General features: G+C 38.7%; 2 protein-coding genes across 2 annotated transcripts; one reads left to right on the forward strand and one right to left on the reverse strand.

The window, feature by feature from the left end:
- Positions 1 to 2,721: 2,721 nt before the first annotated feature.
- On the forward strand, positions 2,722 to 3,715 carry LOC105037682 (calcium-binding protein CML38). Its single transcript, XM_010913319.3, has one exon. The coding sequence runs from the start codon at positions 2,922 to 2,924 to the stop codon at positions 3,525 to 3,527; it is 606 nt and encodes a 201-aa protein (XP_010911621.2). The 5' UTR covers positions 2,722 to 2,921; the 3' UTR covers positions 3,528 to 3,715.
- Positions 3,716 to 4,726: 1,011 nt separating this feature from the next.
- On the reverse strand, positions 4,727 to 10,116 carry LOC105052892 (uncharacterized). Its single transcript, XM_010933870.4, has 7 exons — positions 9,781 to 10,116; positions 9,218 to 9,278; positions 9,035 to 9,129; positions 8,893 to 8,926; positions 5,419 to 5,473; positions 5,294 to 5,336; positions 4,727 to 4,914 (listed from the first exon to the last, which is right to left on the reverse strand). The coding sequence occupies exons 1-7, from the start codon at positions 10,099 to 10,101 to the stop codon at positions 4,843 to 4,845; spliced, it is 681 nt and encodes a 226-aa protein (XP_010932172.3). The 5' UTR covers positions 10,102 to 10,116; the 3' UTR covers positions 4,727 to 4,842.
- Between the last annotated feature and the right edge of the window lie 3,355 nt (positions 10,117 to 13,471).

Here is a 13,471-nt window from a genome sequence, read left to right on the forward strand (position 1 = left end):
GAGCGGTCTGACTCGATTCTCATATTTATCCATCCATGATCAACAGGCGATTGTCCCAGGATATGGGAACGAGAAAATTCAGAAGCTCTCGGAGTTAGGAAGAGGCCGAATATTGAGTCGAGATAGAGATTGTTAGGATTTGATACCTCGATATTCGCTCTATATTGAGTCCGCAGCGAGGTTCGTGATGAAAAAAGAAGTTCATGAGACCAAAATCACCTCAAACGGAGCTCGGACGGAGGAGATACGCGCTTTTGAAGTCGGTACGAAATTCGAGATGACGGAAGATCGCCGACGACCAGTGGTGGGCCGACGGAGCCGCGGTGACGTGCCACGCACAGCGGGGCGTGGCCCAAGTGCGGCCAACACGCGCAGGGTGCGGCCCAGCGGACGGGCTCGGCCCAGGTGTGCGGGGCACGCGAGTCGGCCCAGGCCCGAACGTGCGGCCCAGGCCCACGTGCGGGCCGGCTCAAGCCCAGGCGCACTGCTGGAGCCCGATTCTGCGGTCCACCATGGACCGCCCGCTGGGCGCATGGATCGCGTGGGTGTTTTCCACACATTTCGCACGATCCACGATACTATTCTATGGATCGATGCCCGATCGGAGGGCGTGGGTAGTTCTCGGTGACGTTCCAATGGCTGGGGAAGGATTTTGGACTTATTTGAGGTTGTTTAGGACTCCTAATCACTTTCTAAACCTAATCTAAGAAGGGTTTAAGCCTATAAAAGGCTTGATCTATGCTACAGAGAGTGTGTGAATGGTTCGGCTAGTTCCGTGGATGTGCGGTGCGTGAACCCGAGAAGACCAAAGAAGATCCGTTGAAGAGAGAGAGAGAGACACGTACGATGCTGTGAGAGAAGGAGCAGGAGGCTTCTGGACAGCGCACAGCGGTCACTTCAGGAGTCCAGAAGGATCTTCCAAGAGAGAGAGCTTTTGTGAGGGAGAACTTTCTGTGAGAGAGAAATTGGGTGTACGAGGATTGAGAGTGAGATCTCCTCTTATAAATTTTTTTTCATAGTGAAGTTGCATGCCCGTGGAGGTAAGCTTTTTTAGCTGATCTACGTATTTTGATTATTTTTATTTTATTTCTTCTTTCTTCCTGCTACATCGCGTGGTACTGAAAAGATTCTGGAAGATGGTGTCCTGACTAGACATCCACCAATAAATTATAGCTCATACTCTAATCCATTATTGCAGTATATCTTTATTTACATTTATGGTTATACAGAACAGCTAATTTAGTGGTTGACTGAAGGGTGGTTTTTGTATTACACGATCAGGGCCTACTTCAGTCACTTGGATTTTCAGTACCTTCCATGCAAAGAGATGTATACGCAAGTATCTATTGTTTTTGTAGAGAGATTCTTTGTCTACCACTTTTGGTGGAGAAAAAGTATATCATTTCATCCGATTGGACCGCATAGCATAATAATGGGACAGACATTTAATTTAATTTTTTTTTTATATTTTTCAAATCAAAATGCCCTTTCTCTTTTTTTTACTCTCTTTTGTTCGTGTTTGACCAGAATGTCATACATAATAACATAACACTATAACAATTAATAGGATGTCATATAAAATAACAGAATGTCATAATAATAGTATGACATTCTATTATATTTTTTTACATCTTTTAAATGATTATCGAGAAATAACATTATCGATATAGAATATCATATGAAGTATAGAATGTCATAACATTATCTGAGATGTTATAAGATTCATAGAAAATCATATAAGATTTTAGGAAGAAATAACTACCTTTTTTTTTTTTTTGTTTAACGATATCATGAATGATATATATAACTTACTGTATCTTTGTATGATATCTTGTTAGTCATTATGATTTCATATATTATAAAAAATATATATTTTTATCAAAAAAATTAAAAAAAATTAAATTATATTAAATATTTATCTTATTATTAATTATGTTATATGGCCAAAAAAGATGAAAGAATGCACTAGCAGGTGGATAAAGAAATTTTCTACTTTTCTAACTTAGATTTATGCCCAATTTTATCGAAAAAAAAAACTGAGAGCTCACCTAATTGGGGCTCAGCTGGTTGGACTCGGCGATATCCGGAGAGCATGACGACCAGGCTCGGTAAATTCATCACTACATTTCCATTTTAGCATCCGCGCATCACTGTCGTTACGTTGTGTCAGTCCCCCGAAATCTTGCCGAAAATGTGGAAATGATCACTAAGTCAGCTTGTTCCATTAGAGTCAACCAGCCAAGACCGGTCAAAATATACGTGTCAAGCAGATATCGGATATGACGGCTGGGTTAGCTGCCTCCCCTTACGCCTGTCACTCCGTCATCGCCCACAATAATAACACGCTTATCTCTGACGCCGCGTTTTATACGACGGTTTTGACCGTTACCGTCCGCCCTCCTCCCACCAAACGCTGCCACGCCGACGTTCCCACATTTTCCTTGTGAAATTTTCATATCTTAATATATTATTACAAAAAGTCTCTTTATGTCCCTTCCATAATCCTTCCTGTCCTTTTTACAAATGGTCAAAAATAGAATTAAAAAATGACTCCGTCTTTTTTTTTTTTTTTTTGTGTGGCCGTTATCTCTCTTCGTTGGCATCTCCCTTCAAACCGCCAGGGCCCAGAAACTTCTGGACACAGAACGACTCTTCCACGCCCACGGATTCTTTACCCATAAATATCTGCCCACGAGCTAAATCCATGAGCTATAAAACCAAGGCTAAACCAACAGCTTTCCCATGGTCTTATAAACTTCCGAGCATCTTTGATTGATAGTATTGCCAACTAAAGAAAACGCCATTTCCTTATCCTCCCCCAGATAACTATCTCCCCGTTCTTCCCCCTTCCAAATATAGTGTATATATATACCTCCTCCGGTCGTTACTAGAGCCCCAGTTCTTGTCGATCTTCAGTGCAGATGTTGCTCGTAGTCACCGACATGAAGAAAGAAGCACTCAACTCCACCATCTCAACAACGCATCAAAGCGGTAAGAAGCCTCCACTCTTCTGTAAATTCTTCTCCATGCTGTCGCCAAAGAATGAGAAGAATGCCAAGGTCTCGAGCCCGAGTCATCATGCCGTCCCGTCGACAATATTCACAGTCAGTAAATCCGGCGAGCTCGAGCGAGTCTTCCGATACTTCGACGAGAATGGAGACGGCAAGATCTCGCCGGCCGAGCTGCAGAATTGCTTGCGGGCGGCCGGCGAGGAGCTGTCGGCGGAGGATGCCGAAGCTGTCGTGGAGTCCACGGACTCCGATGGCGATGGGTTGCTGGGGTTGGAGGATTTTTTGAAGCTGGTGGACGCCGAGGAGGAGGAGGAGAAGGGGAGGAATATAAGGGATGCATTCAAGATGTATGAGATGGAGGGCCAGGGATGCATCACGCCGAACAGCCTGAGAAGGATGCTCAGAAGGCTCGGCGAGACGAGGAGCATCGATGAGTGCAGGGCGATGATTCGGCGGTTTGATCTCAATGGTGATGGTGTGATTAGCTTCGATGAGTTCAAAGTCATGATGCTATAGTCAAGCTTTGTACATATATATTAATGGGCGGAGATGGTGAGTTTGAGATTTGTATAGCGATTATTTGTCTCAATCATTAATCTTCCGGTGGATGTTATGGCCATCGAGGATGTATGTTAATTGAGCTCCAGAGATAAATATGTAGTCACTGTTTCGTATACTAAATATTTTTTATTGTGTTTCGTGAACTCCAGTTTGAGAATTTCCCTATTTGCATTATTATTATTATTATTATTATTATTATTATTGAGACAATAAGAAGGAAGTGGGACACTTCGTGGATTTTTGTTTTTTGGTAAAGGAGAAAACCAAGGACAATATTAAGCATTATAAAGTTTTACAAAATATGGACCTGCAACAGCTGCTAGCAAGCCAACAGGTCCAGCTGCCATCCCCCGAAACCATAACCAAAATAACAAAGATCCCAAAAGATACATCCCGAACAAGGTTTGCACATACATCATCACTCTTAGAAAAAGAAGAATACATAATGTAAAACTTAATATCACTATGCTGAGTGAGTATAATGTAAAACTTCATGGATTTGCCTTTGATATGGGATATCAATTGCACGGTGGGAAATCGGCAATAGGCCGGCTATGGAATCCCACTCTTATCTGGCGAGGGTTCCGAACCTAGAAATTTTGTCATAGGAAAAAGGTAAAAGAAGATAATGAAATTGGAAGCAGCACGACAGGCTGCTTGGTTACAACTCGATGACACTGAAAAGCTCACTGGCTTCCTTTACCAAACTTTAAGAGCAGTGTCTTTTTCTCTCCTCTCTTTTTCCCTTGCTTTCCCAGCAGGATGAATAGGGCTGTGGGAGCCGGATTGAGGTACATACCGTACCAATACTTTGGTATGGGATGTACCGGTTGGACACCAACATGTCATCCAGCAACAGATTGCCAGCTTGCTTGAAAAGACCATCATAAGATTTATTTATAGAAATATCTTCTTTACCTATTGCAGTCAAGTTCTGACCTTTGTTTATATATATATATATATATATATACCATTAAGGGTAACCACAATTGTTTGACCAGGAGCATGATCCTGATCAAATTATCTGAACCAAACATGTTCCAGGCAATATATATATATATATATATATATATAAAATTAATAACAAATAGAAAATACTACGCTTGCATAGAAACACCCAATGATTAAGATACAAAACTAAGCAAGTGATGAGATGACTGAATAATTGTACATACTTGCAGAGATCGTTATATGATTTATTTATACAAAATCTTATCCACCGACAAAGTTTTCACATTGCAGTCGAGTTCCAACCTTTTTTCTTTAACATTTATATCCCATTAAGAGTAACCACAATTTTTCGAGGGGTAGCATGATCCCGATGCTCACACAGCCATATTCCCTGACATAGACAGACCACAAAAGGAAAGATGTCAACGAAACTACAATAGTGATTAACCAGAAAACAAAATATCAAATGAACGGAATCATGAACATTGATGAAATTTGATGATTAGAGCAGCAAAGGCCAAAAAGCAACAGTGAGATGTCTCCAATTTAAGGATCAGAAGACAATTTCCACAAAAAAGGTATTCTCCAGTTGGAAAATGCATGCTTTCTTCTAGTTGTCCATGCATATCTGGTGCTTGATAGTTTCTTGCAAGTTGTAGCAGAATGATTTCCAAAAATCCTACTTATTGGGGTTTGCACTAGAATAGCCCGTGCTCACATTCCAATTGAAAAAGAAGATGCAGGCACTCTGGGAATTTTGTTTAGCTTACCTGCCAAGTTCCCATATTGAGACGACCATCGGTAATTGGAATGCTGAACATATACAGTATCAGTCTTAGTGGCCATTAAATTTGTAAAAAGATGGCATTTCAACAGAGAAACAAATGATACGTACGTCAGGGCACAACCAAACATTGAAGACTTGATATGTGCTGGCATGTCATCAGGTCCTGCAGAGATGATAATCTAACCATTAGAGGCAGAAGTTCCACTAATATAAACCAATGGAAGGTGGTACAAGATCCATCTCCCTTTGACCAACAAGATGATAGGGAGTTAAGACAAGAAAGAGAAAGAAACACAGATCGAAAGCTCCTGGTATCGGGAGCAGGGACAAACTTCAAAATCTCAATCTATAAGCTTATGAGCAGCATCCTCAGAAAGGAAAACCAGTAAGAACAAATCACTTAAAATACGAAAATTGAAACAAAGAGAAGTTCAGCACATTGCAGTTCTGTAATCCATCAAACCCCACAGGAAAACCCTCAATAATAACTGGAAAAAGCATGTTCAGCTAAATAAATTAACCTCCAGCCAGTGTCAGTCTAAAGGAAAGCCTATTAATTAAGCATTGGAAATTAGCTTAGATACAATACTTCAATTTTTTTAAAAAATACAGCATCACAATAATTCTTTATCTCCTGTACATCTCCCTTGATTCAAATAATTTCAATTTTCACTAACGCCCATGCTCCACACAAAGCTGTGCCAGGACCAGCTGTCAATAAAAAGTGATTCTGTCAAAGGTTCTATGCAGTGCATCCAAAATAGTGCATACACGGAGAATATCATGGTCACTGTTTAGGGGCAATGAAGACATTAAATACCATTTTCAGACCTTGATAACAAAAGCATAAGTGCCAGTTGAAATTACTAATCTTACAGTGTCAATACTCAGGGCCTGTTTGGATGGTTGGGCCCAAAATCCTATAGGATTTGTGGCCCGACATTATAAGCATTAGATGATAGTCGATAGGCTGGGTTGGACCTATGTTTACAATTATTGTGGACTGCATTTCGAGTGCGCTGTCTCGAATCCCATAGGAAGAAAAAAATAACCAACCTATAATCCAATATTTTTTATGGTTGTACTGGCCCAGCCAACGAATCCCATGGGACTCTGGGCCCAACCATCCAAACAAGCCCTTAGTGAGAGATTCATCCCACGTATCCAATCAAGTGAAAATCATTAGACTGGCCTGATAGACATTCCATCCTTACATGGACCCTGGTTAAGAGTGAGATTATGATGGAACCACTTTTTCTAGGAATGACACGGTGGTGACTTTTTTTAATATTATTTTTTGGGTTCTTTTGCAAATCACACTGAATACTTTATCAAATTTACATACAACAAAGCTCCTTACCCATATTTACAAATCAATCCAGATAATATCAATTTCAACTGCATCGAACACCTTGCATTAGGCTTACTTAACAAATTGGTGGACATCTATTTTTTTTAAGTGTTTGGTAGGACTGTTGTAAATTAGGGAACTAATTTGCCCGTGTCCCCTTAATGGTCCCGCTTTAATTGATCGTCCAACCAACTTGGAAGGTATTAGACTGCTGTGAGCTTACTGAACTTGCTAACCAAGTCAAATGGCTCCTTTCTTCTCTTCCTCTTTTTCCCCATCCTCCTCTCTACCGTCAGATCATGCCTCCGTCCTAGCCTTCTGCTCTGCCCTATTGAAGCTTGAGCAATGCAGAAGAACCAAAAGGCCTAGCTTTTTGGACCACAACAATGACCTCCTTTACTTAGTCCTCACCCTCAAGAAAGTGCCCCATCTTCTCCTCTGCCTCCATCTGCCTCCTCGTCCATGGAAGCCCCAAGTCTCCCTCTCCCCCTGCCATCACTTGCAACCTCATCCACTCCCTCTCGCTCCCCATCACCAACATTCCCTTCCTCTCTGGCTTATACTCCAACTACCAAACCTTCAATGCCTGTCACATCCTCACAAACACCCGCAACCTCTACCTCGTCGATTGCTGCATTGCTTGTCTCCTCCTCACCCTCCTATGCAAGCACTTCTTCAAGAAAAATAAGAATCCCATTATTAACATCTCATCCCTTTCCTTTTAAGTTGTCTCTACATTATAATCTTATTTAATGGAAACCATGTACAAGAAAACATAATATTAAGCTGTTGGAAAGGAAGTTCAAAGGAATATTCTCTTCCTCACCCAATTGAATTCAACTTTTCTGAAAGAACAAACTGAACCTAAATCGAACCACACAAACCAACAAACTAGTTTTTTGTGTCAAGATTAGGAAATGCCATGAGTTCGCTAACTCTTCAACACTTAGGATTCTTCAAGCACCCTATACCAAATCAAAACATCCCCAAGTGACCTTGCTAATACCTCTATTGAAAGGAAACTGGTAGTGCAATTATGAGCTGAATAGGGCCATACCTCTTATCTATCAAAATCTTACCTTTACCTCTCTCCCAACTATAATTCAAGTTCCAACTATAATGATTGTTCATCGTCCAAATCACTTTTTGCATACAAGTGGCATCATTCCAGCATAACCTTAAAAGAAATAGTCAACATAATCTTGCAAACACAACTTCTATCTCCATCAATGCAACTCAAGCACCAAATCCACTTCCATTGTATGGGAGGCTGAAGTCACCTAGCCTTCTCAACCCGATTCTACCTTCTTTTCAACCTAAATATACATCCATGCTAACCCTCTGTCCCCTCGATTTCCAAAACCAATCCACTCTGGACATTCTCCATTCTATTTGTCATGAAAAGTTAACAAGAGGAGTTGAGCACTTAAGATATTCATAACCAAAAAAGAAGACATTCACAGCCAAAAAAGGTCTGTGAAGTTAATAAGTTCTCTACCATAACACGGACTACTCTTTTCAACCAGTAAAGTCAGCAAAGAGAATGGCAGCCATAATGGTTACAATGACCACAGTATTCATACAAGGAACCAGAAAAGATGGCATGCCTCAATCATCCAACAAGTGACTGAGTCACAAATCATAAATGAAAGCCATAATAAGGTGCCACTGGGCATCACACTGTCCAAGTTATTAACAGAACTATTAGCAAGTCTATCCCCCAAAAAGAAGCCAGTAAAAGATGGTAGATGTTTCTTGGAAGATTTTGTGTGCATCAAAGAGGGAGAACAAAGGAGGAAGAACAGAATATTTCAAACCCAAACTTATTTTCATGAATTCCATAGGCCTGTATTTATTATTAAAAACTCGTAAAAAGAAAAACAGAAATTTAATGAACTTAAGGTTGCAAGATAGGAATAATTTTCATTAATCAGATCAATACCCTTTGGAGCTCAAATTTGTTAAATCTTTGCATTGCTTGAAAGAAGCTCCAACTATTACGAGTAAGAGTCCACATAAAGTATTCATATTAAAAAGCTAAACCATCACAACTAAAGCAATATAAGTGATATCAAGAGGACATAATCATAGACAATCAAACAAACATGACACAGTAAGCTTATGAAGAAAATAAGAGTGTATCTATAAATCCATACAAGCAGATTCAGCAGAACCACTAACCCATCATCAAAGGAAAAGGAAAACAACAAACATGACAAGACAGTGCTAACCTTCTATTGTGTGCTTCCAAGGTGCAGATCGCCCCTGAAAGGATAGAAAAACAAATACAATCCAATTAAACTCAGCACATCACATAGAAAAGTTTGCAAATTATTCAGATGCATGAAGGAAAATGTTATCCATCAGCATCACCTCTGGAACAATCCGGTTAAGGAAGGTCTCAGTGTCATCCTGAACATCGGAGTCATAGTTCTCATTTATGGTCAGAGAAGCACTTGTATGCTGCACTGAAAACATAAATCCCCATTTCAGACTACTTCATCGAGCTAGGTAACATATTAAACAACATACACTGGCATCAAGGAGTTTGCTTACAGAAAAAATGAGCAAGGCCGCATTTGAAACCCGATAGATCTTGCTCAATCTCCCTCGTTATCTGATAAAATCAGTGGCAGGGTTGTTAAAAAAGGCAAACCAACAAGATATATACATAGACATTTAGGTTATTTGAGAGATTTCCACTCGCTACACTGGAAAGGCATAAACAAGAAATCAGGAGTCAACGAAGTAAATGAATGGAATTAAGCATCAGTTCTCGAAACAAGAAAGCTTTACAAGGCTGATCAAAAGTATATAAATGGGAGATTCTGCTCAGGTTTCTGCAACCAAAAGAAGACACAAAGTGAACAATGTAGTGCATCACATCGTCTTCGATCAATTTTTCTTTTCCTTTCTTGTTTTTCTGCAAGATCACCACAAAAAAGACAACAAACAACTCCCCTCTGCCCAGTTAAACGAAACAGATCTCTTTTTTCCTGATTATTAATTTCAACAGCAACAGCAACGAACCAACAAAGAATCCGACATATGTTGAGGGATTAGGAAAGGAGAGATTGGAGAGAAATAAACGACTGAGAGGGGAAAGACTCTAATTTTACCTTGGAGGTAACGAGATGACAGCCTCGTCGCTGGGGAGGGATGACAACGGTCTTCTGAGCCCACTTGGCGGCCATGGATTCAGAGGTCGATATGGTCGAAGGGACGCTAACGGCGGGCTTGTACTGCGATCGCACGCGGGGGAACGCCGGAGGCGGGGCGAGGGGCTTCGCGGAGAAGAGAGCTGGCGCCGCTTGCATCGCTCCTCGGAAGCCCAGAGAGTCCGAGTACTTTATAATAATCGCGGTAAGGATACAGCAGGCAGAGATGCGTAGGCAGAATGGTATCGGTAGCCCCGAGAGCCAGGCCTTGGGAGGCCACATCGCGCCAGTGTGTGGGTGCAGGAGATTTTTTTAAAAAAAATTAAAATAAAATATATTATATTATTTTTTATTAAATATATCCATAAAAATTAATATTTAAAATATTTAAAAACTGAGAGGAAGCCATGAGTGCTGGTGTTGTTTCATTTGGTCTGGTTTGGGTGATTTATGTCCAGGGACTTTTGTGTGGCTCCGATGGATAGGTCAAGTCTTTATTTTGCTTTGTCTTGACCTTACTCTAATTAGATCGGAGCTAATTTTACAAGTCAAATTAGATCCATCAGGGTTTGATCAAATCTAGTCCAATTTTACAACACTCCAACTAAATTAATTGGAAAGCCGCGTCCTGATTTGAAGCTCATGCTGGGCTTCGGTGTTCTGATTTGGAGTATGAATTGAATTTATATGAAGTTCAAGGTTGATGTGAGTATAACTAACCTACTTAACCTTGAGCAAATTAATGCCATATTTCTTGTGATACAAAAGTTGTTGCCAACTATCTAGTTTTCAATCATCTTGGTTTCTCCCTATGTTTTTTGTATAAAATCCTAATGTCTCCTTCAATGATTTGCCAACTAAAATAATTAATATATTTTATAGAAAAAGAGTTACCAATTTTTTTTTAAGAAATCAACTTTTTTTATAAGAGAAGTAAAGTATTGTTTGCAGACTCCACAAGCAGCCTTAATATAATATTAAAATATAATATAAATAGGAAATAGTGAAAGACACGAGCAACATAGTAGAAATTATAAGAACCCAAAATGTGATGCACAATGTAAACACCAACATAAAAGAATAAAGGTGAAAGCTGTTGTTGAGGAAGAGAATATTGGCAATTTAAACCATGAGGAAGGCTACATCTAATACTAAGATGCTGCCATCAAACTTGATGAAGTTATAGTACAATACAACAAATATAAAGAAAGCTTAAATATTGAATGTAACCAACCACGAATAGTTGAGCAAGCAACAGGTGTACCAAGTTGACACATAGAACAAAGCATCTCCAGCCAAGCCCAATGAACAAGAACAGGTGACCGGTGGTAGACTTTGCCCTGTTATAGAAAGTTGAATTAAACAGACAATGAAGCACAAAATACCATAACAAAGTGCATCAACTGAGCTACATGAAGAAGATAACATAGAGACAAATATGGAAGATGAAGCTTAGCATTGTCAGGAACTTTGAGCCAAATAAGATAGTCATAGCATAAAACTGGTAGCGTAGAATGAGGTGACAAATACCATAAGATAATTGTAACATAACACAGACTAGCACAGAAAGTGGCACAAGATATAGAAAGTGGCATAAGATAATAAGCTGAAGGAAGTAGCAGAACATTGATACATGGATTGTGATTGGCACAACATGCGGCACAAGGTTAGCAATAATTTGAACATATAATATCGGTTCAAATCAAAGATGTCTTCGAAAACCAACTCCATAACCATCAGTATGAAGGAATTACAATTTCTTTGATGATTTTTTTTGGAGTATAAAAGAAGAAGTAGCAGCGACAATTTTGCACCTTGTCAAAGAAAAATAATGGTTTTGAAACATTAATTTTTTTGAAGAGAATACAATCATGAGAAAGTCATTGCCATTGAATTCAAAATTTTAAATCATTATGAAAATTAATATTTATATAGTCATTATAAGGCCTAACTTATGAGAAATTAATATGTGATTTCATGATCAAAAAGCATCCTTGGTCAAAGAAGCAGCAAATATACAAGGATTTGTATAGCCGTATCTTTGAACTTATGCAAGGGTTTGCTGTTTGTTCTAATTATCATGAGATCTTTTACTTAAGACAAGAGGAGAGATGTAAGCAAAACTTAGCTTTTTTTAATGCATAAAAAGCTCTATTTGTTTTTTTTTTTTTTTATTTTGGTTGAGGAGAGTGGTACAATAGTTACCTTTGTTTTACTTCTTTTGTATCTTTCTTGAGTGGGTTTTATTGACAAAATTATAAAGGCTCTACGAGGCTCTATACAAGGGCTTTATTTATTAGGGTTTCATATTTTGCTTTCTATTTTCACAGCTTAATGAAACCTATAAGTTTTGCATACCTCTATCTCCCTACTATTTTTTCTCCTACTCAATTTTTTGTATAGCTCACTACCTCATTGCAGTAGTCACACAGCATCCACTCCAACATCTTCTCCTCCTTTATTAAAAAAAAATAAAAAAAAAAAGCTTCCTTCAAATTTGTTTGTTCTTTTTTCCTCAATGCCAATAATCTTCTTCGATATTTTTTTTCACCTCAAAGAATGATGAGATAGAAAAAATAAAATAGAAATGAAGATTCCAACACTCACCTCAATCAAGATTTTTAAAAAAAATTAGAATTTTTTGTATAAAAAAATTCTAATTGTAATTATATTTTTGTAAAAATATTATATTTATGAGCTATTTGAATCTTGATATACTAGTGATTTTTTTATGAAACAATCAACCTGGACACATATATCAAAATTTTATACAGCATCTAATATTTAAAACAACTATAACTTTATTTATCACCATATCTTTATTATTTTTTATATTATTTAATTAAATTTTATTTTGCAACGTGTGGGTTACGTGCTAGTAAAGCACTAAAGTAGAGCATCAATAAAGTGTGAGTCAGTCCATCATTCACATGTCTTCTTTTGTAAATTGATACTAGTTTCTTTCTCCATCCCCCACCCATCCATATAATGAATTGTTGAGTTGCAATTATAAATATGATTGATAACAGTTTGATATGCACATATTAATGCATTAGATTATAGTAATTCATGCTTTCATGAAAAGTGGGAAGCATGTAAGTATTTTTTTCAACATGATCAATCCTTCAAGTGAAGGGTCTAGGCATCATCAAATGTTTATGGCCGATAAACAGGTTCATATCTATGTGATACAGAAAGTGCATCCTAAGTCTGCATTTGGTATGTTCACAACCCATTTTAGTGTTGGGTAGGAAGGACAAAGGAGAGAATTTAGTTCATCCTAAGATACGGATTTTTTTTTGAAAATTTGTTTAGAATCGTCTTCCTACACGAATACTTCTTAAAGAGAGGGGTATGAAAATTCTGACCTTATATCTGATTTATGGCATGAAGGACGAGTCTGCAGAGCACGCAGTCCTGCAATGCTCTAGAGCGAGGATCATTTTGAGACAGACAGACAATTATCCATGGAAAACTAGCACTAATCCATGGTTGGTATCCTTCTTTAGCTTCATCTGTCAGAGTATGACTGACATAATGCCTATGGTTGGTGGGCGGATAGTTTATATTGCTTATCAGATTTGGTTGTCTAGGAACAGTCTTGTCTTCGACGATAAAGTCATTCCTACTCGCTGGATGCTGGAGAGAATGA

This window comes from Elaeis guineensis, chromosome 10 (assembly GCF_000442705.2).
Source record: "Elaeis guineensis isolate ETL-2024a chromosome 10, EG11, whole genome shotgun sequence".
In the NCBI taxonomy this organism is placed as follows: domain Eukaryota; kingdom Viridiplantae; phylum Streptophyta; class Magnoliopsida; order Arecales; family Arecaceae; genus Elaeis; species Elaeis guineensis.